General features: G+C 37.5%; 1 protein-coding gene, 1 non-coding gene and 1 pseudogene across 4 annotated transcripts; 2 read left to right on the top strand and 1 right to left on the bottom strand.

Annotated features, from left to right (window-relative positions):
* Nucleotides 1-553: 553 nt before the first annotated feature.
* Nucleotides 554-16,101, bottom strand: CDK1 (cyclin dependent kinase 1). Of its 3 annotated transcripts, none has more exons than XM_036083964.2 (8): nucleotides 15,984-16,101; nucleotides 13,960-14,021; nucleotides 8,660-8,816; nucleotides 7,660-7,783; nucleotides 5,011-5,181; nucleotides 3,612-3,775; nucleotides 3,145-3,286; nucleotides 554-1,050 (listed from the first exon to the last, which is right to left on the bottom strand). In XM_036083964.2, exons 2-8 carry the CDS (start codon nucleotides 13,994-13,996, stop codon nucleotides 952-954), a joined length of 894 nt encoding a protein of 297 aa, XP_035939857.1. In that variant the 5' UTR covers nucleotides 13,997-14,021; nucleotides 15,984-16,101; the 3' UTR covers nucleotides 554-951. The 3 variants fall into 3 exon arrangements, with proteins under 3 accessions (XP_035939857.1, XP_035939858.1, XP_035939856.1); XM_036083965.2 differs by lacking the exon at nucleotides 15,984-16,101 and adding an exon at nucleotides 15,873-15,973; XM_036083963.2 differs by lacking the exon at nucleotides 15,984-16,101 and adding an exon at nucleotides 15,859-15,973.
* Nucleotides 16,102-16,856: 755 nt separating this feature from the next.
* Nucleotides 16,857-16,961, top strand: LOC118530489 (U6 spliceosomal RNA). The gene has a single exon (XR_004914686.1). It is a non-coding gene; the product is annotated as a U6 spliceosomal RNA (small nuclear RNA).
* Nucleotides 16,962-26,626: 9,665 nt separating this feature from the next.
* Nucleotides 26,627-27,223, top strand: LOC118530480 (large ribosomal subunit protein uL23 pseudogene; annotated as a pseudogene).
* Nucleotides 27,224-27,949: the final 726 nt, after the last annotated feature.

Consider the following 27,949-nt stretch of genomic DNA (forward strand, 5'->3'; position numbering starts at 1 on the left):
GGCTATAACAAATAATTTAAATTAGGCTCCTTATAGACAGGAATCACAACAAACAGCATTATTAATTTAACAATTCCTAAAGCTAGTGATTTTAGCTAAATACTTGTATATTAGAACCTTCTAAGGCTGCTAAAAGGCAAAATTATGTCAAAATTTGCAAATAGATTTTAAGTCAGACTTGAAAGCCAAGATGAGCAACTCCTTTTTCTAGTTATTACCTCTGACCAAGGCATAAGAATTCACTTAGACAAATAACTTTCATAACCTACCTAAAATTAGGCTAGTTCATAAATTATCTAAACTGTTCTTCCCTGCTGTGAGCAGCCCTTCATCTCTGACTGTAAAACTTAGAAAACTTTGGCATGCTCTAATGTTAGTTTCATAAGTTACTGAAAACCTCTATAAATTTAGCATCATTTCTCAAATCTGGATAGTCTTCTCATTCTGAATGCTTAAACATTTAGGTCATAAATTGAAATACCAGCAGAAAAAACTCATCTTTAGGCAGGTTGAACAGTTACCAATTGGCAAGAAACTGACAAAATTCAAACACTCAGAGTATCAAAACACTTCAAAGCTTTATGAACTTTGAACTTAGCACACTTTCCTAAATTTTAGTGGTTCCAACTACAGGAAAACCAGACTCTAAGGTTTGTGATGATTTAAATTAACTCAAAATTTTTGCAATTCCTGACATCAAAACTAGATTTATAGTTTTATTATGGTAACAAAGTTGTTACAGTGAGATCTATAAACATATACAGAATTATTATATTTAAATTCATATAGAACAATATTTACATTTTTAAGTTACACTTTTGAAATCAGAAGATGAAGTACAGCTTAAGTTTACAACAAAGAAAAGAAAAATACACAAAACAAAAACAGACAAAGTTAGCAGTAAAAATATAACTATCTGTTCTTGATACGTGGAAACTCTTTGTCAGAAAGCTACATCTTCTTAATCTGATTGTCCAAATCATTAAAATATGGATGATTCAGTGCCATTTTGCCAGAAATTCGTTTGGCAGGATCATAGACTAACATTTTCTGGGGGTGTGGGGGGGGAGATAAAAAGCAAAAAAGGTTTTTATTTATTTAAGAAATGAACCATAAAAAAATTTTCCATAAAGCCTTCATTTCTCTACCAATAAGCCATAAGTTAATAATTTTAATAAAAAAAACAACTAAATGAACATTTCCATTAGTTCAATACCAAACCACATAAATGCCTCATCCTCCATACTTCACCCTCTAGCTCTAGAATAACTTATTCCTTAAATTACAGATATCTCAACAACCTCTTTTTGCTACAAATCATGCTTTAAGACACAAGCATTCAGAGATAGCTTTAAAACCAGGACATAAATTTAAGAAAGATATCTAGTTAATTATATTTACTTTGAGAATTAATGGCCATCTGAGTTATTTATAACATTGTTGAAATGGTGGCAATTAACTATAGTGGTTTCTAATGTAGCTTCCAGCAAGTTCCAAATAAAAACAAAACCAGAGCACAATGTGTTATAAACATAGTTAAAATGAGTCAGTAAATGAATTATAGTCAGACAATCTAGTATTAAAGTTTTAATTTACACATCACCAGAAAAGACTGTATAAAGTTTAATATTGATCTTAAATTTTATCTTAAACATTAATCTTAAAGAAAACCAAATCAATAAGCAGACTAGCTATACTTTTACTATCTAGTAACCCTCTGAGCTCTTATCATGTAACAAGCACTATATTAAGTGCTTGGCACATATGATGTTACTTAATCCTCACCACAAAAGCTAAGTACTGGTCCCATTTTACAATGAGGACACTGAGGCTCAAGGGTTAAGTAACTTGCCCAAGTTCTTAGAACTAAGGAGTTTAAATCTAAAATGAAGTCTGAGGATTTACAGCAGTGGTTCTCATCTGGGTGAGACTTTGCCTGTCAGGGGACATTTGACATGTCTGGAGACATTTTGCGTTGTCACAAGTGAGAGGAATATGACCCTGGTAGCTATGGGATGGAGGACTGGGATGCTGTTAAATATCTTGTAATGTACAGGACAGCCCCTAGTATCAAAACATGATCCAGTCCAAGAGGTCAATACCAGCTAGACTAAGGAACCATGATTTACAGTATTTGATTTTTGTTTCATTGACTGAAGTGAAATTCTTTGTGTTCAAGAATTACAGACGTTAAAAAAGACAGATTGGGCCCAGGATAAGGAACACTTTCTAAGTCAAATCAACAACTGATAATATAAAATATCTGAATGACAGATAAAGGACTTTGGACTTCACTGCAAGCAATTTGGAAATCTGAGCTGAATTTGGTAGCATAATGATTTATAAATTCTGAAAGGAGCCCAAAGACCAATTAGAAGCTTTACAGGATAATAGAGCAATATACATATTTTTTTTGTTCAGTAACCTACCCAAACCTTATTTTCTTCTGTCATTACATTAGCTGAGATTCATAAAAATTAGTTCTGTCTAAAAGCTCAATATTTAAATACTGTTCTAAAACAATTTTCTTAAAGCTTACCTTCTTAAAGGCCTACCTAGGACAATTTATTTTATCCTAATAGATTTTTTTGTCTTACTTTTAAAGAAAACAACTATTACTTGGGAATGACAATGTAGTAAAGGGGAAAGATTTTTAAGAACTACGTTAGTCCTTCTACTAACCTTTCTGATATACAAATGAGGCACAAAGTGAGAAATTCATGAGTTCATGCAGTAAAAGGCTTCAATAACTAAAAATATCAAGCAATAAGGAAAACACCTATGTCTCAGATAAACTAAAAAGTTGTAAACACCGAGATAAAAAGTTAGAAAGGAAGGCTACTACGAACCAGCTACTTAAAAACAATTAAGGCATATTAACCCTGGCCTCTCCTTCACAGAGCATCTGTAGCTACCTAACAGATTAAAAACTCAAACAAACAACAACTAATGCTAAAACCTCCTCTCAAAACCACTCGTGTTTCTTGGAATCTAAAATGGAGCTAGTAATACAATAAACATAACAGGCATAATAGTTATGTGCCTAGCTCAATATATGTTGGTTTTCTATTTCCCAGGTAAAGGAAATGAATTGAGCACATTCAGAATCAAAAATGCTGAAGTCAGTATAAAGGGTCTCCTTACCGAGAGCAGATCCAAGCCATTTTCATCCAAGTTTTTAACATGGGATGCCAGGCTTCCTGGTTTCCACTTGGGAAATGTATTCTTATAGTCCTGTAAAGATTCCACTTCTGGCCACACTTCATTATTGGGAGTGCCCAAAGCTCTAAAAGGGTATAGCAAAACAAGAAATTATTAGTTAAAGCATAAATATAATCTTAATATTACATACATGTTGCCTTCATTATTATTTCACTTGAAATTTTAAAGTTCTTTTAAGATTTTATTTATTTATTTGAGAGAGAGAATAAGATAGAGCATGAGAGGGGGGAGGGTCAGAGAGAGAAGCAGACTCCCTGCTGAGCAGGGAGCCCAATGAGGGACTTGATCCCGGGACTCCAGGATCATGACCTGAGCCAAAGGCAGTTGATTAACCAACTGAGCCACCCAGGCGCCCCTGAAATTTTAAAGTTCTTAAAAAGACAAAATACCTGAAAATTCTGAAGAGTTGATCGATTTCTGAATCCCCATGGAAAAGTGGTTTCTTGGTTGCTAATTCTGCAAATATGGTGCCTATACTCCAAATGTCAACTGGAGTCGAGTAGCGAGCTGACCCCAGCAATACTTCTGGCGATCTATACCAGAGTGTTACCACCTATTACAAAGCAAATTTTTACACTGAATAAATGCAGTGCATTAAATTACTAAATATACACTTTTACATTTCAGTAGGACTGTCCTTTAAAAGGTTCCATGGTTGCCTCTGATAATATTGCTTGAAAGTCAACTAACTATACACAAAATAGTAAATGGAAGATAAATATTTCATTTGTAAGTTCTATTCACGAGGGGGTTAAAAAAAAACAAAACAAACATCAGATAAAAGCATACCAGCTCTTTTCTTGCTTTTCAAATCATTAAAGTCCAAGAATCAAAACAGTCAAGACAGCATTCACTTAAAAAAAAAAAAAAAGCCACTGATAATGGATTTGGGTGTGACACTGTACAATGCACGTACATACACTGCTTACATGCTAAAAACATGAGCAAGTCAAATAAGTTTATTAGTGGTCAGAGCTGATCTACTATTTTACTATCTATAATTTATCACGATGGTAAAAATATCATCTCTAACTTAATGAGGTCAGTAGCAACTGTTTAAGCCAATGGGAACCAAATAATCTTTACTTTTTTATACAGCCATAGGAAAAATGATGAAAATAAGCCAATACATCTAACCAAATGAACAATGTTATAAGTTCTGATTTGGAGATAGTCTTTGGGCTCAGGGATAGACAATGCCACAGAAAACCATCTTCTAGAAGTCCTTTACTATAGAAGTCAACACTCCCTTTCCCTCTGGAAGTAACAAATGAAATGCCAAGTCATCTGTGGAACATGGACAAAACTTGATTATATTCAGTAGTTTCTAAATATGTCTGAAACAGTAACCCATAAGCAACAAAACCTCTCTTTTACCAATTTGACTGTGTACCAGAGAGGATCCAATCAGGAGACAGAAACTACACGGTGATCTGCTTGGGGAAAGTTTACTAATTAGGATTATTAAACAAAAGAGGGTTAGAAAAAGAGACTAACTAATAAGGAATAACTCTTAGAACTGTAGCAAGGAAAACCCCTTCCTCCGGCAGTGCCTCTCCCCACACCTGCTACAGCCATCACGCTTGTGGGCAAAGAAAGAATATTTAAAGGCCCCGTTAGATTTTCACATAGCATGCAATGAAGAGTGAGTCTGGAGCTGAGAGGCAATAAATTCATGCTGGCAGGATGGAAATCTTTCTTACTGAGTGTTTGACTTAATGAACAAATACAGAAAACAAACCAGCAATCACAATTACTCAAAAGCACCAAAAAACACATTCTACATACCTCATGTGTGTATACTCTAATAGGTATTCCAAAAGCTCTGGCAAGGCCAAAATCAGCCAGTTTAATTGTTCCTTTGTCATCAATCAATAGATTTTGAGGTTTTAAGTCTCTGTGCAGAACTCTTCTGGAGTGGCAAAACACAATCCCTTGTAGGATTTGGTACAAATAACTCTGGAAGAAGGAAATTAGTTAGAAACTTAACTGTCCCACATAATGATTTTCTAAATAATCTTGGTGGGTTTGTTTCTAAGATATAAGAAATTATAATGCAGGGAAATAATTTAACGACCACAAAAGCTTTCAGGCATTTGAGACTAACAAGCAGCATTTGGGGGTGGGAAGCCCACTGATATACAGTATCATGTTTGTATACCTGAGACAAAGATATTTTCCTTATGGACACATCCATATCCATATGAACTCATTTAGTCTTCTACTATTTTTTGTATCCAATTCTTAAGTTCTGTACAGTTTTTTATTTTAAAGATTTTACTTATTTACTTGAGAGAGAGAGAAAGTGAGAGACAGAGCACAAGTGGAGGGGGAGGGGCAGACGGAGAAGGAGCAGCCAACTCCCCACTGAGCAGGGAGCTGGACACGGGGCTCAATCCCAGGACCCGGAGCCGAAGGCAGATGCTTAACCACTGAGCCACCGGGGTGCCCCACAGACAGTTTTTTAAACTTTAGTCTATATATTTATAGCAATTCTTTTTATTTTGAATAAGGTTGGTCCATTTCTATTTCTTATCATTACGTATTAATTTCTTCTTTGGAAACACTAGTCATAGATTCCAAAAGAAATAACAAACAGGATATTATGATTATATATTTAAATAAAGATAATTATCATAACATGCTATTTATTAGTTCAGAGAAAAATATTGTATAAGACAGGTGTTGCCAGACAATGTAATTGTCATTTGAAGCAACATGGGTATTACAGAAATATAAAGTACACATAGTAATAGTATTGACTTATAAAGTTCAAAATTACAAATACATAAAATCAACTGTTAGAAAAACAAAAAAAAAAAAGACTGAATTGACTGGGGCGTCTGGCTGGCCCAGTCAGAACAGAGTGCGACTCTTGAGTCTGAGCCCCATATTGGGAGTAGAGATTACTTAAAATAATATTTTTAAAAAAGAATTACGTATAGGCTGTTTATAAATAGCTAAAAATGAAAAATTATTAAATGAGATACAAATGATAATATGCTTTTTTCACATAATGGACTGATAACATATTTACAAGATTGATAGAAGTAGGTGCTAAAAAAAATAACTGTCACACACCACGATGAGTAAAGTGCTACCATTGTTTAGAGGGCAACTGGCATTATCAAGATTTTAAATGTAAATGAACATCTTCAACTCACTGATTAAAGCTATAAGAATTTATTCTAGGGGCACCTGGGTGGCTCAGTCAGTTAAGCATCCAACTCTTGGTTGCAGCTCAGGTCAAGATCTCAGGGTTGTGAGACTGAGCCCCAAGTCCAGCTCCGCATACAGCATGGAGTCTGCTTGTCCCTTTCCCTCTGCTCCTCCCCACCACTCTCGTGCACTCGCTGGTACTCTATCAAATAAATAAAATCTAAAAAAAAAAAAAATAGGATTTATTCTATAAAGTTGCAAATGACCACAAATAAACATAAGGATTCACTGGGGCATGGTTCATGAGAGCATAAATCACCGAGTTGGAATACAACTTCAATGTCTATCAGTATGGAATTGGTTTAAATAATTAGATCAGGGGTGCCTGGGTGACTCAGTCAGTTAAGCGTCTGCCTTTGGCTCAGGGCTCAAGTCATGATCTCAGGGTCCTGGGATTGAGCCCTGCTTTGGGGGAGGGGGAGGTGGTCCCTGCTCAGCAAGGAGTCTGCTTCTCCCTCTCCCTCTGCCCCTACCCCCTGCTCGTTCTCACTCTCAAATAAATAAATAAATAAAATCTTTAAAAATAAATAATTAGATCAAACATTTAGATAGATGGGCAACCTATGCTGAATGTCTCACAGAAAAAGGGTTTTACCGTTCTGTAAAACAGTGTATGTGTATATACAAAGTTGACATACAAGCATCTGTAAGACTACTAAAAAACTAACAATGGCTACCTACCCCTGAGGAGTGGTTTGGTATTGGTACAGTTAAAGGAAAGACACATCTACTTTATAGACTACAATGCTTTTAAAAAAAATTATACATTTATAATTTAACTGAAATATAATGTCAACAATAAATTAAAACATTCAAAACCAGAATAAAATAAAACCACTTGCTGTCATTACCCTACCAAGCTTGTTACATTGTTTTACACACAGCTGACTGCCAAATAAAGACCAAAATATCCTAGTTTCCAACATCAGAATACATACTTAATGGTTATATGTTATCCCAGGCACTGCTTTTCACTTTATAACTAGAAGCACTATCTACTAATAAAAAGGGTAACTTTAATCTATACACTGTGGAAGAAAAATATTCTTTTCTTCCTCTTTCTACTAACATTTTTTCTAAGCATATTCCCCCAAAATACAGAACTTCTAGAGTAGACCCTTTACACTCAGAGGATAAATACTAATAAAATTAAGTAAGATAAATACTAATAAATTTAGTAAGTGGATAAATACTAATAAAATTAAATAAGTTTCTTACCTTAACAAGTGAAGAATCCATGAACTGACCAGGAGGGATGGAATCTAAGTATTTCTTGAGATCCATGGAAAGGAATTCAAAGATGAGATATAACCTGGCATCTTGCATAAGCACATCTTGAAGACTAGAGAATAAAATAATCATGTGGAAAAAAAAATCTACCAAACACTTTTGACCTCTCACAAAATAAAACTTCCATAAATTTAACAATGGCTATCACAGAAAGTGAGACTATAAGAAATTTTCTATAACAAAAAATACATAGTTTGGGGAAAGAAAAGATGGTAGCTTCCCTAGTAGTGAAAACCTTTAGTACTAAACTAGAATTTGAGAAAGGACATTCAGGGCAGCAAATGAAAATTAAGTCATATTATGCTGAAGGTGCTAACTATTAAATCACTTATATTTCAAAAGAACATTTCTTTAAAAAAAAAAAGACATTTAGAACATTTTTAGGTTGACTGTTGCTCAGAGCTTGTCTTTTCAATGAAGTAAATTATAGAAATAAATTTTAAAATTTACTAGGAACCCTTAACAGTTGCTCACTATTTCCAGCCCCAGAAAAATGCAATTAAACCCTAACTTGGACTATTAGGAAACAAATCCCCAAACACCAATCCAAATACTTAAAGAAAAAAATTTTTTTTCATCTGACCTAGCTACCTGTCTTAGGACTCTGACTAAGGGGTCTTCAAGGACCAGAGCTCAGATTGGTATAGGTGATAAAGGTCTGTGAAATAGGATTTCCTTTTCTCCCTTGGCCAGTTTACCTTGATTTTCCAGCCCCCAATACAAATCTCTTACTACCAAGCTCCTCTAACTCTGTTCCTGCTTTAAGCCTATTCTTCCTATGCCTGGCATTCCCACTGAACAAAAATAGTAGGGTTCTATTCCGCTCAGCAAAGTTAGACCAGATATTAAGCAAATGTAAAAATTTCCACATTGAAATTCACATTTGAAATAGTATGCAGAAAATGGTTTAAATTCAGATATACCATACCTGACTATATTTGGATGACGAAGTTCTTTTAATAGAGAAATTTCCCGAATTGCAGTACTAGGAACCCCTTCCTCTTCACTTTCTAGTCTGATTTTCTTCATGGCTACCACTTGACCTGTAGTTTTGTGTCTACCCTTATACACAACTCCATAGGTACCTGAAACAGACAAAGTAAATGTCTACTATATGAAACCCTCCACAAACTAAGATTTTAAAAAATGACTGATCCCATTAAGTGTCACATGATAGAAATGTCTACTGTGACCAGATAGGAAGTGTCTTACTCATAATTATACCCTCATCACTTCCAAAAAGAAACTGAGGCTAACCACAAGCTATCATGTCTATAGTTTAGAAATAAAATTTATGTAGTTGTCACAATTTTCCCATACATTTAAATTACCAATAATTTCCCAGCACATTTTAGAGAAGAAAAGAAAATGAATCCTTTGCCGATTGAGATTTATCTCCTTTCAAATATCCCACCCAACAATAAAGCAGGCATAAAATATAGGGTGAAGATGATTTGGGCTGAGGAATTATTAATAGGAGTCACTGTGACACTTTCAGAAAACTGTAGAGAGTTTTATGCATTTCAAATAGAAAAAATGGAGCTAAAATATTTTACTAAATATTTGGGAAATATTTAGCAAATTTAGTAAATTTAATAAAGTTCAAAATATCTACTATATAGTATGAAAGCCTCACACACATTTGGAAGTTAACAAGAACACAGATTCTGATATATAAGCTTCAGATAATGAGCAACAATGTCAGTATAAGAAATCTTGGGCAGGAGGAGGGTGGATACAGAGAACAGAAGCGGCAGTATTAAGGGAGATGAACTAGTTTAAAAAGTTCATATACAATGGGATGCCTGGGTGACTCAGTCGGTTTAGGTCTGTCTTCAGCTCAGGTCATGACCCCAGAACCCTGGGATCAAGTCCAGCATTGGGCTCCTTGCTCAGCGGGGAGCCTGCTTCTCCTTCTGCCTGCCACCCGCCCTCTGCTTGTATGCTCACTCTTGCCCCCCCCAAAAATAAATATGCATAAATCTTAAATTTAAAAAAATTCATATACAGGGTACATTTAGTCCCAGATATAAGTGCTCCTTTTCTTTTTTTTTTTTTTTTTTAAGATTTTTATTTATTTGACAGAGAGAGACACAGTGAGAGAAGGAACGAACAAGCAGGGGGAGTGGGAGAGGGCGAAGCAGGCTTCCCGTAGAGCAGGGAGCCCAATGCGGGGCTCGATCCCAGAACCCTGGGATCATGACCTAAGCCAAAGGCAGATGCTTAACGACTGAGCCACCCAGGTGCCCCGAGATAAGTGCTTTTTAAAACTGTGGTTGGAGGGGTGCCTAGCTGGCTCAGTAGGCAGAGCATGACCTTGATCTCAGGGTCGTGAGGTTAAGCCCCATGTTGGGTGTGGAGCCTACTTAAAAACTAAATATAATCTTAAATAAACAGATAAATAAAAATTTTAAATTCAGGTTGGAAAATATAGGGAGATCTTGAACTTCTTGACTACATAAAATTCTGAATAACCTGCTATTTCTCTGTACAACGGTTTAACTTCAAAAGTGATTAGAGTCCATTTTTCTAAGGAGATCTATAGTTTTATCAGTTTCTCCAAAGGTAGCAATATTTCAAAAAAGGCTAAGAACTACTATCAAATTATCTCCTGGCTTAATTAGAATATTAAGGATGGTTTGGTGATGTTACATAAACTTTGTTCTAATTTTGTTTTAAACAGAGAAATTCTATACAATTGTCTGCCTTCCTAAAGACTGGTATGATTTTAAAGACATAATTGACCGAAGAGCCTAAAATTTTATATTATTTTGACTAAATTTGGGTTAAGTGTGACTTTTGGATAACCAAAGTTATTCCAGATTTAAAAAACCCTGAGATTATGCTAAGTGAAATAAGTCAAGCAGAGAAAGTCAATTATCATATGGTTTCACTTATTTGTGGAACATAAGGAATAACATGGAGGACATTAGGAGAAGGAAGGGAAAAATGGGCGGGGGTAATTGGAGGGAGAGATGAACCATGAGAGACTATGGACCTGAGAAACAAACAGGGTTTTAGAGGGGAGGGGGGATTGGTTAGCCCGGTGATGGGTATTAAGGAGGGCACGTACTGCATGGAGCACTGGGTGTTATACGAAAACAATGGATCGTGGATCACCACATCAAAAACTAATGATGTATTCTATGGTGACTAACATAACATAATAAAATTAAAAAAAAAAAAAAAAAAACCCTGATTTTATTGATCTTCACAACCATCCTTAAAAATAACCTTCTGTTCAATTAAAGTCTGTCCATTTTTTGGATATAAATTATTCTTGCATCAAAAAACACAAAAGTAGGTAAGTCAGTAGCACAATTACCTGGCACACTGTTAAAGCAAATTCAAGATTCGTCAATTGCATAATAAGCAGTTAATGGTAAATTCAGAACTAATTTTTTCCCCTACTATTTCTCTCTCTCCTGTACAATCTCATCTGGGCCTAAGATTTACTCATAACAATTAACTAACTTATATCTAACCCTTAGTATTTATTCAATTTTAGACATCACAATGCTCTATGTCTCTCTTCTGACTCTATGAACCATTACCACTCTTATAACTACTAGTACAGAGCTCTAGTTAAACAAAGCAGAATGATTCTGCTGGTTAAGCACCAAAAATTATTTATGAAATGCATAATATATACTCTGAAATGAACTACACATTATTATATTTTTAAAAAAGATTTTATTTATTTGACAGAGAGAGCACAAGCAGGGGAAGCGGCAGGCAGAGGGAGAGGGAGAAGCAGGCTCCCTGCTGAGCAGGAAGCCAGATGTGGGGCTCATGATCCCAGGACCCTGGGATCGTGACCTGAGCCAAAAGCAGATGCTTAACCAAATGAGCCACCCAACCACCCTGAACTACACATTATTAAATTAAAAAAATAATGTTAGTTATGGTCAGGTTCTGGAGACTCTAAATGGTAAGCACAAAAACTTTAATCAAATGTTTATTGAGTGAATAAAGGCCAAGTTAGGTCCCACATCATGGATATAGCTACTCTCTATGATCCAAAAAGACGTTTTCTTATAACAGAATGTGACAACACTCAGATCTTTGTAATTCAGAAGAAACCAGAGAACACCTTTGTAATAACTAAAACAAGAAAAGTCTAGATGTATTTAAGAAATGAATCAAGTTGTCAAAAAACTCAAGTGTCAAGGTGGAAAAGTCAGGATGACTATTCTAAATTAGAAAAAGATTAAGGAGACATTAGCCACCAAATGAAATGCATGACATTGGCTAGTTCTTCAGAAGATACATACAGAAGTATTTAGTAGTAAAGCACATCTCTACAACTTACTTTACATGGGTCAAAAGAAAAACAAAATGCTAAAAACACACACAGATAATAAAGTAAATGTGACAAAATTAACATCTTGGTAAAAGGTATTACAGGTTCATTGAATTTATCTTTCAACTTCTCTATGTTTGGAAATAAAATAAAGTTGAGGGAAAGAAATTTAACTTTTCAAATTGTTACTCTAATGCTAGTAGAATTTGACCAGGTATCTGGCAAACCAAAAGAAAATACTGTGTGAAAGGTATCATCTAGGCCTTAAATTATTCATACAATTTATTTTTGCAAAAGCGTGTCCACCACAAAATCCAAAACAGCCAGGCACTGGAGTAGTCAAGACAATACAAACCAGAAAAAGAAACAGAGGAAAACACACAAAGGAAAATAGATAATGTTATTATCAAATATTTTAATATCTCCAATAGTGCTAGACACTACTGCCAAGCCCTGTTCAAACACTTATGAACAAGACAAAATCCCAAACTTCATAAAGCTTACTTACAATGTAGTAAGGAAAAAGGATATTAAGGATAACAAAAAGGGAACTACAAAATGCACTTGGACTAGAACAATGAGATGAAAGTGAAGGCAGCAGAGAGTGGTTTTCAAGGTGAAAGAACAGCCATTGCCAAAAGCCCAGGGGTCAGTGAATTGGGAATATGAGGACGTCATGTAGTAGAATGGAATCTTTTAACTCCAGGAAATAAGACTACATTTGCAATTATACTCTTTACTGCTTGTATTTCAATTAGAGTACCTCTTCCCAAGAGTCAAATCTGTAGTCTCCTGCATGTTAGGAGTTCCAGAGTTTTAAAGAAAAACACACTTACACTTTAAGAATAACTTTTTGTTCCAAACTAAAAATCAGCACTCATTTAATTCTCTGGGGATTAAGAAAAACTCAAAGCAGAAGACAGTAGATATTTTCTTATTTTCAACTCAGAAACAAAATTAGCTTAGTTGAGCGGGTATTACAAAGTATTTAAGTGATTTTTAAAAATATCATATAATATTTGTAAGTTAAGAAAAAGAATAGATCTCTAAACCAATCACCACCTAAACTTATCATTACTATCTCACTAAATTCTTTCCAGTACTCCGCCCCTGGATTTTTAGTAGTATTCCTTATACAAATACGGTTTTGGAACACGCTAAAAATATACTAGTTGGAAATGTTCCTCAAACAGAACCTATCTAAACTGGACTCTAATAGCAAATTACTTTGTACAAGTTGTACCATTTGTTCCTAGAGTGTAGAATGTAAATACCAACTTAATAGAAACTTAGATATTCTGTTGGAAAAAAAAGGCAAAGGGATATTTTTACTCTTCCATTTATGCCACATAAACATTCTTTAAAAACTTTAAGTACTACAGAAAGGAAATGAATGATTATATACAAGAGTTATTTGTTTTAGATTTGCTTAAACATGTACACGTAACAGGTCATTTAAATCTAAGGAAACTAAATAGAAAATTTATTTAAATTGGTTTAATAGTCTATTGTACTAATTTACAAAGTTTAGGTAAAAATACTGATCTTAAAAATAATTGTATGAGACTAAAAGTACAGTATTAAACTTAACATAATTCTACTGCCCTAACCTCTCCCCACCAACACACATACAAGGTATCAATAGTCTTCTCAAAATACAAATATTGTTTTAAGTGTTTAGTATTTTAAAATGTAAGACTATTAGGGGGATGGAGAGGGTAGACAGGGAATCATATCAGAATAATTTCAATTTTCTTAAAATCTGAACATTTTACAAGTTACCATGTAAAGAACATATAATTAATGCACATTAGCACAGGATACCTTAAAGATTGGATTTTAATAAATATTTACATGTTTTCATGTCCCAGATTTATAGCATTACTAAATCATTTTTTAAAAACTTTATTATTAAAACCACTCACCTTCTCCAATTTTCTCTATTTTGGTATAATCTTCCATAGTTAATCAGCAGATTTGGTAGATCCTAAAATGAGAGGAAAAGCTGATTTGATCTCATGCCACTAACTCAAAAGGTGGTTTTAAGTTTTTAATGAGATACAACATGTAAAGCATTTTCCAGTGTCTAGTGCAGTATTAATTTTCCATAAATATTAGTTATGTTAAAACAACACTTACAAAGGAAAGGACTTCTGCAATAAGATTTTTCCATCTTTGTTAGCTCTTAAAACACTAGATTTGTATATCTTAACCAGCGTAATATTTAGCTTCTTCCAGTCAAATTAACCCTCAAATTCAGCTATCAACTTATCTATCCCTTCCAAACAAAAACCAGAAGTATGTTTTCTTTATGTAACACTTCTAAGGAGCACCAATGTTATACCCAACACTTCCACAAATAATGTTATTTGACTCAATTTGTACTTTACATTTTTTTTGAAAATTCAAAAGGAAAAATACTTAAAGACACAAACAGAGAGCTAATGTGGCCACACTGCTCACCCATTAGCAAGATTGCTCAAATGTCAGTTGAAATGCTGACAAGGAGACATTCAAGACTTCCTCAGCTGAGAAGTTTGCCATTGAAACATCTTCAGAAGCCCAAGCATAATTACTCTGATTTTCTAACACACTCATCACTAAAATCATATATGAAGGTCACTGAGTAATTGACACTTAAGTTCTATTTCTCACAGTCATCTTCAAAATCATTCCAGAAGTAGAGACAAATCTTTTTAAATGAACAAAATTGCACTACACTGGCCATGAGTGCCAATCTTAAATATTTTTTATTTTAATTTTACAAAACGGCAATAATTAGGATAATCACCTTTTTCTACAATATCCAGATTTACTATGCCTAAAGAACAATAAAATTGTTGGGCTCACTTTGAACAATAAATTTCAAAGCTGGGTTTCATTACCCTCTCTCCATTTTCCTGTTCTAACAATTTAATATAAAGGATGAAGCTTTAAAATGCCTTCTGAATGCCTTCTGAGGCTCTGTACTACTAGCAGCAGTATGTAAAACACCAACAGCTTCATCTCCTATGTAGAGACCTCCAGGTCTTTAAAGGAAGCAAGACGTGCACATTGGTAACCCTAGTATTAAACAAAAATTAAGGGATACTAAAACACACATATACGTATCTCTCGGCATTTCTTAGCTTTCCACCTTGCATAGTATATAACAGTCACCAAGCATAAAATAAAAACGAAAAAATCCAAATTCCCTCTGGTTCTATCCTTGGCCAGGTGTTCTTAAAAGCTCTGGGAGCACAAGGGCCTTGGGCACGGAGGGAAGTCCGAGAAGGCCCACAAGTCAGTTCATCCGATCGGTGTTCCGGGACGGCCTGGCTTTGGGAACCGGCGTGGGTACCTGACCCAGGTGCGGTCTGGCTTTCCACCCCCGGAGGCTAGAGCAGAGCGCACGCGGGACCGGCCGGAACCGCAGGGCCTAGGACGGAGCCTGGAAATCCGCGTCGTCGAACCAGTGCAAGGGTTTGGCTTCACGCAGGACCCGAAAATCTCCTCAGCCAGGTCGGCGGCCTCTTCGCGAGAACTGCCCACCGCGACCCCAGACTGCAACTCCGAGGCCAGGGCAGCCCCTGCCCTCCCCGCGGTATGCCCGCCGGGTCTGGGCTCCCGCGAGCCTTCCTGGAAAGCCGGGCCCCGGCGTCGCTCACACGCCCAGGCCCCCGGGGCCCGAGTGAAGGCGCGGCCTAGCTTCCAGAGGCCCGGCCCCGCGCAGACCCCTGCTGCCCAGTCCGGCCTCCTAATACCACCCGGTTCCTCAATACTCCTTCTCCGGGGTCTCCGAGCCGGCCCCCGCCGAGTGGACGCCCCGTAGGCATGACCCTGACCTCAGCAACTCTACCCGGCTTATTATCCCGCGACGAAAGCGGCGGCGGCTACCACGTCGGCGTCGCTCTTGCCTCAACTTCCAAGAGCCAGCTTTGCAGCTAAGTGCGAGCTGTTTCAAACTCACCGCGCTAAAGGGTCCGGGGCCCACCAATCAGGTAGTCCGTAGACTTTCAAAGGAGCCAATCGGAGCCCAGCGACGCTTGGGGCTGGGCTTCCCGGGTGGCTAAAGCGCGAAAGAGAGTGGAAACGGCGGCTGGAGAAAAAGCAAGAGGGCGGGCGCCAACTGAGTCTGAGCGCAGGCGCTTTCTTTCATCGCAGGAGAGCGTCGTCCTACTGTTTCTGGTCGTCGGAAATCTACTGTTCGCCATGGGTCGGGTTTTTCCCTTCCAGTATTGACACAATTAAAACTTACTGCACTCAAATATCTCATCACAACACTGATACTACATTTACATTCAGATTCCATTATTTTCACTTCTAATACTTAAAGCTACTGTATATTTATGTTTTTCTAAGTGGATGATTTTCCGGCTGGGCCAAAGGAGCACATTTCACACACACATACATATACTTTGTTTTTACCTTACTTTTTAAACTTTTTGTTTAAAATTCTATTTATTTAAAAATTCTTCTTATTTAAAAATTAAAAACAAAATTTCACATTTTTAAATTTTAAAATATTTCACATCAGAATTTTAGTTGTTTTTTAAAACACAAAATTCACAATTCCAGGAGAGGAAAAAAAAAGGGATCTAAATTATTCTTTAAATAATAAGAGTATCAAAAACTCTCTCTCTCATTGCCCTCCACCATAACCTTAAGAGAGATGTCTGTGCTTGAACATCATTATTTAAGTTTTTAAGAAAATAAGAGTAAAATAGAAATGATAAGAAGAGTCCCCTAATAAGGGCTTCTCTTTGCACCACCCTTAATGGGATGTAGGACAAAGACTGATTACCATGAACTCTACAAAATACTATTAAAAGGCCCAGATTAGGTGCTCGCTTGGGCAGCACAGTTGGTAAAACTGGAACTATACAGAGAAGATTAGCCTGGTCCCTGCCCAAGGATGACACAAATTGGTGAAGTGTTCCATTAAAAAAAAAAAAAAAAAAAAGACCCAGATTAGGATAAAGAAGGGAGCTAGTATATCACATGCATTTAAGTGTTTAGTACCCTTTTACACAGGGAGCAGCATTTGTCATCTGGCACTATTTGTGGTATGAACGCATGGCCTTAACAATTTTATGCTCCTAGGTGACAGAGAATATTTGGGATTCACATCGGAAGTAGGGGGTTCTGAAATCTCTGCCTGAACCTAAGAACTTTTAAAATTTCCTTTTAAAATCCCAAATTCACATTTTAAATGAAAACTGACTACCCCAGAGAAGTGCTCTAGGGAAGAAGACTGTTCACTGCCAGTTCAGGGTACTGATTTTAATGAGTGCATATATATATATTCATCTCTGGTATGCCTCAGCGAGGCGTTCATTTTATAGCATCTAAAAACAGCTAGTAATTCATTATATCCATTCTACATTCAACATACAGAAGACCACAAGCTTCCACAGCTGTGATGCTAGATTTTTCAATTTAACTCAGTTACCTTTGTTTTTAAACTTTCAGGGGTTATTGTAAATTCGTGCTATCGTCTTCGCAAATACAGTTTATTAATTCTTCGGGCCAACTTGAATTTAGTGTCTCTAAAGTACTTTATAGACACAAAATTAATCAGATACAATTCCTGCTGTAAGTGTTGGAGGTGGGAGAACACATGATTACTTAGAATTTTATTCTGGCATTTACACTGTAAATTATGCTATAAAGTGAAATGAGAACATAGAGGGGCAAATTACTAATTCGAACAGACATTGGAGAAAGAATTGTGGGGTGGAGCTTCCAAACAGAGGAAATTCCATGAGGTAAGCACTTAAAGTCTGCCCAGGGCATTCAGGGTGCCGCCATTGGAGGGTGCATGCCATCTGCAGGTGCGCTGCCATTGGAGGGTGCAGGGTGTCCCCCAGTGTTAAGCAGGGAAGAGAGTTTGGAATGAGAATCTTAAAGAGCCTTGAATACTGTCCTAAGGGGTTGCACAGGAGAGGTGCAGAACTATTTTAGAACTATTCTCTAAGTGCTATGAAAAAACAACGGAAGAGGAGAGGGTGGAAAGCGATGTGCTACAAAAAATGTCGTATTTATATTTTGGTAAGCTCCATTTAAGAAAAAAAAAGAGCAGCTGGCACTGCATATAAGCTTGTTTTGTTTTGTTTTTAGAAACCAATATTGGGGCGCCTGGGTGGCTCAGTCGTTAAGCGTCTGCCTTCAGCTCAGGTCATGATCCCAGGGTCCTGGGATCGAGCCCCGCATGGGGCTCCCTGCTCGGCAGTAAGCCTGCTTCTCCCTCTCACACTCCCCTTGCTTGTGTTCCCTCTCTCGCTGGCTCTCTCTCTGTCAAATAAATAAATAAAATCTTAAAAAAAAAAAAAAAGAATTAAAAAAAAAAAAAAAGAAACCAATATTGCTGTGGACTGAATTATGTCTCCCTCCACCTCAAATTCCTATATTGAAGCCCCACCCCTCACAGTGATAGTATTTAGAGATGGGTCCTTTGGGAGATAATTTGGTTTAAAGGAGATCATGAGGGTGAAGTCCTCACTATGGGATTAGTGCTCTTATTAGAAGAGAAACCAGAGAACTGGGTCACTCTCTCTCCTCCTTGTGAGGACACAGCAGGGAGGCGCCTTCTATAAGCCCTGAAGCCTCACCAGAACCCACCATGTGGGCACCTTGGTCTCAGACTTCGGGCCTCCAGAACTGTGAGGAAATACATTTTTGATGTATAAGCCACCCAGTTTATGTTATGACAGTCCAAGCTGACTAAAACAAGTATTTTTTTCAGATAAAAATGTTAAGAAACATTTGCTTGTAAATACATAAAATAGCCTGGAAGGAGATGCAGCAAATAACAATGTGCCTGGAGGAGGAGTGCCTGGGGCACAGAGGTGGGGAGGGAGAATGTTTTATCTTTTGAAGTTTGAACCATGGGAATATATCACCTTGCCTAAAAATGGATGGATGGATGGATGGATGGTTGGATGGATGGATGGATGAGGCCAAAGCCTCTTTTTTGCTACTGGATAAAATTCATAGAAGCTGCTGAAAAACTTACTCAAAAGGAGAAGACTGATCTCCCTTTACATAATTCAGAAAGTAAAGTGGTTGAAAAAAGCAAGACATGAAGTTTCAAGATCTTTTCATCACAGCTGAAAACATGGAACTATCACGGCTGTTCCTGAGTTAGGCATTTTTGTAATTAGAAAAGTAATGTGTTTTTTTGTAAAATGTTCAAACAATTCCGTAATAAAAGTTTTTCATATATAACCTCCATGTTCCCACACTCATTCCTCCAACTAAAGAGACAGAAAGAGAAATCACAGGTAAGCTTTTGGCATCCATACTTTAAATCCACCTGTGTCAACTTATCTCAATCTTTCACTGGAAATTCAGGAACCAGGGATGGGGCAGGGAGGAGAAATTCATTCATCAACCAATGAAGATCAAAGACAACAGGTGATCAGATAGGTGTCATCCCATATAGGTGGGGAGCAAATGCTTACAGTGTAATAAGTAAAGGCTGCTCTGTGCAGAACATGGTGGTTGCTAGGAGTAGTTGTGAGTGTGGTGGAGGGCAGAGGAGTCAGGCAAGGCTTCACAGCAGAGGTAGGTTCTAAACTGAGTCTTGAGGAATGAAGAGTTTGCCAAGCAGACACATGCATGAAGAGAGATTTATGGTCCACTGAGAAGAAATAATAAGGCATGTTTGATGGACTGAAATTAATTCAGTATTCCTGGAACATAAATGGAGTTTGGGGGGCTAGAGAAAGGATCAGAGAAATGATGTTATGGAGTTAGGCAATATCCATACCTGGGAGGGCCTTTCAGGGTCCCACCAAAGGATCTAGATGGAGGATGGAATTGAAAAAAAAAAATGTGAGTAGGGGGTGACAAAGTCAGATGTGGGATTAGGAGGGAAAAGCCACTGAAGAGATCTGAGGAGGGACAATGAGGTAGCATCAGAGCCAGGAGACCAGTGGAGGGCTCTGCATCTATCCCAACACGGGCTGAACTAGGGCAGTGGTGGTCAGTTTGAAAAGGAGGAAATGATGATGAGCTATTTTGAGGAGCTAGAACTATAAGACCTGAGGGGTGGATTGGGTGTGTTGACTGAAGGAGAAAGAGTCATGAGGGATGACTAGGGTATGTGTTTGACAATGGGTGGATGCCACTATAGTTCTGGAGAGAGGCTGAGGGATACTTATGGTGGGGAGGGAGTGCAGGGAGTGGGGCGGGGGGAATGCTGATTTGGGCATGTTGATTGTGAGGTACCAATATAATATCCATGTGGCCGCAGATGGACAAAGGTAGATGTAGGTTCCAGGAGGCCTGAAGTATTTATCATTTGGGGACCCTTTTAAAGAAAAAGAATGCTAGATTCAGTGCGATAGGCAATATATTTTGAGAATAAGAAATTATAAAATTACAAAATTTTAAAAGTTGAAAAGTGCCATAAAATCACAAAATTCATAGAAAATTATATTTTTATCAATTGCCTGACATATCCCTTATAATGCTTTTTGTCCTACATTTTTGGGGAGCAACAATTTTTGGAATCCATATTTTAAATGCTTATTCATCCTTTTGGCTGGCAAATTCTTTATCTTTGTCTCTTTATATGAAACATAATTTTGTAATATTTACTATGAAGAGAAAAAAGATAATTCAGTCTTTCCTTTAACATGGTTAATCCGAATTGGCTTCTTATTATGATTAATTATTTCAAAAAAGTTTTTATGACTTCTTACCTCATTATTGATAACATCATGTAGATTTTTAGAATTTCTATTAAATTTGAAAAAACATTTATCAAGTTTCTTTCACATATGAGCTGTTTTTGTGACTGCTCTAAGCTTATGCCCTACATTCTAAAGATTCCAGATTCCAAAAATTGTCTGATGCATTTATAGTTGTTCATGCTGTGTTAATAAGTACATTCCTGGGGCGCCTGGGTGGCTCAGTCGTTAGGCGTCTGCCTTCGGCTAGAGTCATGATCCCAGGGTCCTGGGATCGAGCCCCACATCGGGCTCCCTGCTCAGCAGGAAGCCTGCTTCTCCCTCTCCCACTCCCCCTGCTTGTGTTCCTGTTCTTGCTGTGTCTCTCTCTGTCAAATAAATGAATAAAATCTTTAAAAAAAAAAAAAAAATAAGTGCATTCCTGACACAAGAGAAGTTCAGTTTGGATGAGGTAATGATATAATTTTACGCATCTGCTAATTGGAAGAATTTCTCACAGGTTAGCTTCTCCTGTATTACCCACGACCCACTTACTTCCAGTTCAGATAAGATCTCTGACCCTATACCTTTATTTCCACATGCCAAGAGAATTCACAGAATGGGTAGATGGAGTATTTCCAGAAGCTGTTGCTATATTAGGACTGCTGGCAAAGACTTGGAAGCGCTGGGGATGAATAACTAGATACCGCTAACCCTCAACTAACTGTATCCTCAGCTCAAATTGCCCTGAGCTGAATCCCCACAATGTTCTGGTCCCGCCAGTACCACTGGGCAGGTGGGGAAATGGCGACTAGTGGGGAGTTGAACTGGAAAGAAACAACAGCCTTAAAGACCTGTGGCTAACCTACCTTATATTATGCATTTTTCAAAAATCTATGATTATGTGAACACCTGTCTCAGAGCCCTGGAAGGGGCCTGTGCTAAGGCAGGATCCTGACACTTAAGCTTCATGAGATTCATGGTGAGTCTAACTGTTAAACTGCAAACAATTTTAAACATAATTGGAGCCAGGAGAACTGAGTGGGGCTGTTGAGATGATCAGGATTATTGTTTTAGTTGAATCTCTGAGGTGTTTTTGATAATTTTTTTTAGGGACTCCTTAAATTTTATCACAATACTGCTTATGCCTAAAATAGGCCCTTCTGCCGGACTAAAAATTTACAGTGAGAAGTAATTCTTTAAATCTTGATCTTTGGGGCCCCTGGGTGGCTCAGTTGTTAGGTGTCTGTCTTCGGCTAGGGTCATGATCCCAGGGTCCTGGGATCCAGCCCCACATTGGGCTCCCTGCTCCACAGGAAGCCTGCTTCTCCCTCGCCCACTCCCCCTGCTTGTGTTCCCTCTCTCGGTCTCTCTCTGTCAAATAAATAAATAAAATCTTTAAAAAAAAAAAATCTTGATCTTTGTAAAGTTGTCCCAGGGCAAAAGGATTATGGATCAGTAAGTTAAGGAATTAATATAAAAGTTTATTTTCTAATGGTGTTAAACAAATGAAGTTCTAATTTAACTCAATAAACTGTCATCTAGAATGATACAGGCCTGGGGTTTCACCTGGAATATTCTGCTTCATTGTAAATGTTTACTATAATTGACAGATTCCAAAGAGCAGAATGGCAATAACACACTCCTACTGTTAAAATGATACAGATGAAACATAATTTACTCTTTCTTCAAAAATGAGGCAGGCACTTTCAGGGATGACAGGACATTTTTTTTTTTTAAGATTTTATTTATTTAACAGAGAGAGACACAGCGAAAGAGGGAACACAAGCAGGGGGAGTGGGAGAGAGAGAAGCAGGCTTCCCGCTGAGCAGGGAGCCCGATGTGGGGCTGGATCCCAGGACCCTGGGATCATGACCTGAGCCGAAGGCAGACGCTTAACGACTGAGCCACCCAGGCACCCCAGGGATGACAGGAAATTAAACTCTTTCAGTTCCACTCACCAAATATTTGAGTGTTTTCTGTTCACCTGGCATTATTTGGGGGCCACTAAAGATACAAAGATGAATTAGACTATCTTTCCTCCTTGAGCTTGAGAGGAGGCATTTCTTTTAGATTAACTAGTTAAATATCTTCCTTCAGCTGATACTTTGAACTAAGTACTAAGGGAATACAAAGTAAAGTGATGTCACATCCAGATAGACAAAAAGGGAAAGATACCTGCTGTTTCAACCACATTTGGTAACTATATGGAGCCCTTACTATGTCCCAAGTGCTGGCTTAAATAATGAGCATACAAACAAGAATCAGACCCAAGCCTGCCTTTCAAAGCTTCAGGGTCCAGATGGGGAAACAAGTAAAAAGAAAAAAAATTTTCAAAGAGGGAAGTAGACCATTTTATTCAACAGACAAAACAAAAACTTGTTCCTACTCCAGGGATCATATTTGAGTCTTTCCACAGCCCATCCCAAACCACAGACTCAAAATGCGAGGTAGGGCCCTCAACTCTATGGTCAATTAATCTCCAAGAAAGCAGGAAAGAATATCCAATGGAAAAAAGACACTCTCTTCAAATGGTGTTGGCAAAATTGGACAGCCATATGCAGAAGAATGAAACTGGACCATTTCCTTACACCACACACAAAAATAGACTCAAAATGGATAAAAGACCTAAATGTGAGACAGGAATCCATCAAAATCCCAGAGGAGAACCCAGGCAGCAACTTCTTGCTAAACACATCTCCAAAGGCAAGGGAAACAAAAGCAAAAATGAACTATTGGGACTTCATCAAGATAAAAAGCTTTTGCACAGCAAACAGTTGATAAAACCAAAAGACAAACAATAGAATGGGAGAAGATATTTGCAAATGTCTTATCAGATAAAGGACTAGTATCCAAAATCTATAAAGAAGTTATCAAACTCAACACCCAAAGAACATAATTCAATCAAGAAATGGGAGGAAGACATGAACAGACATTTCTCCAAAGAAGACATACAAATGGCCAACAGACATATGAAAAAATACTCAACATCACTTGGCATCAGGGAAATACAAATCAAAACCACAATGAGATAGAATGTCACACTGGTCAGAATGGCTAAAATTAACAAATCAGAAAAGGACAGATGTTGGTGAGGATGTGGAGAAAGGGGAGCCCTCTTACACTGTTGATGGGAATGCAAAATGGTGCAGCCACTCTGGAAAACAGTATGGGGGTTCCTCAAAAAGTTAAAAATAGAGCTACCCTACAATCCAGCAATTGCACTACTAGGTATTTATTCAACGGATACAAACATAATGATTTGAAGGGGCACCTGCACCCCAATGTTTATAGCAGCAATGTCCACAATAGCCAAACTATGGAAAGAGTCCTGATGTCCATCAACAGATGAATAAAGAAGATGTGGCTTATATATACAATAGAGAAAGACAATTATCATATGATTTTATTCATACATGGAATTTAAGAAACAAAACAGAGGAGCATAGGGGAAGGGAGGGAAAAATAAAACAAGATGAAATCAGTCAGGGAGACAAACCGTAAGAGACACTTAATCATAGGAAACAAACTGAGGGTTGCTGGAGGGGCAGGGGGTGGAGGGAATGAGGTAACTGGGTGATGGGCAATAAGGAAGACACGTGATGTAATGAGCACTAGATATTATATAAGACTGATGAATCGTTGAACTCTACCACTGAAACTAATAATACACTACATGTTAATTAATTGAATTTAAATTAAAAAAATTGTGGCAAAAAGAATGAGAGGCAGGAGGAGAACTATTGAAGCTGTGCTCTCCCAACAAAAAGCCCTCCAGGAATGGCTGTACCATCACAGTAGTTAAAAGTTCAGGATCGTTGGGGCGCCTGGGTGGCTCAGTCAGTTAAGCAGCCAACACTTGATTTCGGCTCAGGTCATGATTTCAGGGTGCTGAGATTAAGCCCCGAATCAGGCTCCCGCTCAGTCTGCTTGAGATTCTCTCCCTCTGGTCCTCCCCCTGCTTGTGTGCTCATTCTCTCTCTAGAAAAAGCTGATGTTATCCATTTAAATGGGAATTGAAGGAGAGGAGCCTGCCCGGAACATCTGGGAAGGACACAGCATATGCAACAAACAGCACAGTGTCAAAGAGGCACCTGGCGTGCAAGGGATTGATGGAGGGAGTTTGGTAAAGCTGAACGAAGAGTGCATTTGAACTAATTCTTGAAATATAAACCCAACTTTGGCAAAGAGAAATGGAAGAAGGACGTTGGTGGGAATGATTAGGTGGGAGACATTCTAGGCAGAAAGAGGAAAAACAGGGGGGCAGGTTTGGATTTGGCTGGAGGGTAAAGTGGGATAGGAGATAAAGAGACAGAAGAGGGGAAAGAAGAGTTAGATTCCTATTGTGAAGGGTTTTAGAAGTCACTGCAGGGAAGTTTACCTACAACACTTCCAACAATACAAGGGGAAGGACTAAAGGTTTCTTGGTTTGATTGAGCAGGGGAGTGATAGGATCACATTTTGTATTTAAACAGGTTAATCTGGCAGTACTATACAGAAAGGACGAGTGTGGGAAAGAGAGGGCAAGAATGCCAGCAGAAAGGTAATTCCCTCCAGGAGTTTATCATATCTAACGCTGGGACCAACTCCATAAAGCTGAAACTTATAAATCTCTGTATACGTGGTGTATTAGTAATCTGGAGGCAATGCTATAAAGGATATTGTGACTGTGATACCACTAGAGGGTAGTAGAGACAAACTGGTAAAATAGAAGAAGCCGCTCTCATCCCTACCTGCTACAAACCAAGTATTTTTCTTCTTGTCCATATTTTGTAAAGGTTGCAGCTTAATTCAGTTATCCCATGACTGACAAAAATATGACAAGTACATTTAGTAGGTTGTAGCTCTAGACAAGTTAATAAATTCAACATATCCATTTTCAGAAGGCAATAAAGCTGAATTGGCCAGACCGGAAAACTAGTTGGCATTTAGCCTTTTAACAATAACCGATATCTCATTATGGCCTTGAATGGAAACTCTCCTTTTAAATTGAATCCTGAACAGTACATCCAAGTCTCTTAATTGATTGTGCTTAAAAAAAAAAAAAAAAAAGATGACAATAATGAAGAAGACAAAAAGTAGGATTGGTAAAGTTAATTTCAATATGTACTCTTGGTTAGATAATATAAGTTGAAAAAAGCATATCTTTGGTGTACTCATTTTCAGATAAAATCCTAAAATATATACTGCTATATTTTATACACATATATACACACACACACATTTCCTTTTGGAAAGTAATACAGCAATGAAGAGCCATAATGCTCATACTGTTTTTTTTTAAACTTAATATTTCTCTAACATTATTTTGTCATAAGGACACAATTCTATACAAATAAGTCATATACCTGAAAAAAATTTATTATGTTGTAAGAACATTTTCTAGAATAAAAAAAATTTAGAGCCAACCTAGAAGTCTAATAGGGAAATGGTTAAATACATAAATTATGGTATTTCCCTTAATCAAATACCACACACTCAGACACATACACTGTGATTGCAAGTTTATAAGAGCATGAACTTATACTAGAAGGAAATAGACACAGATTGTTCTCTTAGGGTAATGGGATGTGTGGTCATTTAAAAACATTGCCATTCAACTAGTTTTGTGTTGTTTTTACAATGACCACACGCCAAAAGGAAAGAATATGCTGCCACTATCATTTTACTTATAATTTCAAGGTACTGCCATTTAACTAACACTTTTCAAAGCTTCACAGTGTAAAGATCACTATATATTAAACCTTTAATCAGAATAACTCTCTTCAGTTACCTTAAAAAAAAAAAAAGAAAGAAAGAAAGAAGGGAGGGAAGGAGGGAGGGAGAAAGGAAGGAACTAAAATGAGACTTCTAGAATATACCTGCTATTTATCTACAAACAAAATATCTCTAGGGTAAAATGTAGTATTTTAAAAGATCTGTGGGCCCTTTTACAAAGATGGTGCAAAAGGCTAAGAAGGAAGCCCCCGCCCCTCCCAAAACCGAAGCCAAAGCAAAGGCTTTGAAGGCCAAGAAAGTGGTGCTGAAGGCGTCCATAGTCACAAAAAAAAGAAGATCCCACGTCACCTACATTCCCACTGCGTCTCAGAAGGCAGCCCAAATATCCTCGAAAGAGCGCCCCCAGGAGAAACAAGCTTGATCACCATGCCATCATCATGTTACTCCTGACTACTGAGTCGGCCATGAAGAAAATAGAAGACCACAACACACTTGTGTTCATTGTGGATGTCAAGGCCAACAAGCACCAGATCAAACAGGCTGTGAAGAAGCTCTACAACACTGATGTGGCCAAGGTCAACACCTTGATCAGGCCTGTGGGAGAGAAGAAGGCATATGTTCCACTGGCTCCTGACTATGATGCTTTGGATGTTGCCAACAAAATTGGGATCATCTAAACTGAGTCCAGCTGGCTAAATCTAAATATAAAATTTTTCACCAAAAAAAAAAGAGAAAGATCTGTGGGGGTGCCTGGGTGGCTCAGTCCATTAAGCATCTGCCTTGGCTCAGGTCATGATCCCAGTGAGCTCCCTATCAGGCTCCCTGCTCAGTGGAGAGCCTGCATCTCCCTCTTCCTCTGTTGCTCCCCCCACTTCTGTGCTCTCGCTCTCTGTCAAATAAATAAATAAAATCTTAAAAAATAAATAAATAAAAGATCTGTGAATACCTTCCTCAATAGCTTAAGGAAAGGAATACAAAAAGGCTAGCAGAGCAAACAGAAATTAAAAAATTTTAAATTTGTCCAATACCATATGATTTCACTCATATGTGGAATTTAAGAAACAAAACACATGAACATAGGTGAAGGGAAGGAAAAATAAAATAAGATAAAAACAGAGAGGGAGACAAACCATAAAAGACTCTTAACTCTAGGGAACAAATTGAGGGTTGCTGGAGGGAAGGTGGGGGGAGGAATAATTGGGTGATGGGCATTAATGGGGGCACTTGAAGTAATGAGCACTGGGTGTTATATGCAACTGATGAATCACTAAATTCTACCCCTGAAACTAATAATACACCATATGTTAACCAACTTGAATTAAATAAAAATAAATAAATAAAATGAAATTTCTCTGTATTTCAACATCAAATAGACAAGTCTTGGTGTAGGAGCAGAAGCTCTGCAGACTTGTTCAGTCATGAAAATGTCCAAGTTGAACATCCTCTTCCATCTTTAAAAACATAAACTCCAAAACTAAAAATAAACTCATCTTCATTTTAATGGCTTCTAAATACTTGTAATGGCAATAATCATAGCATTTTT

This window comes from Halichoerus grypus, chromosome 7 (genome assembly GCF_964656455.1).
Source record: "Halichoerus grypus chromosome 7, mHalGry1.hap1.1, whole genome shotgun sequence".
NCBI classification, from domain to species: domain Eukaryota; kingdom Metazoa; phylum Chordata; class Mammalia; order Carnivora; family Phocidae; genus Halichoerus; species Halichoerus grypus.

What these genes read in the sequence shown, in the direction of transcription:
- CDK1 (XM_036083964.2), bottom strand. Translation starts at nt 13,996, where the DNA reads ATGGAAGATTATACCAAAATAGAGAAAATTGGAGAAG. An exon ending in TGGATTCTTCACTTGTTAAG is followed by an intron (nt 5,182 to 7,659) that starts GTAAGAAACTTA and finishes TCCTTCTTCCAG; the next exon opens with AGTTATTTGTACCAAATCCT. An exon ending in ATGGCTTGGATCTGCTCTCG is followed by an intron (nt 1,051 to 3,144) that starts GTAAGGAGACCC and finishes CCACACCCCCAG; the next exon opens with AAAATGTTAGTCTATGATCC.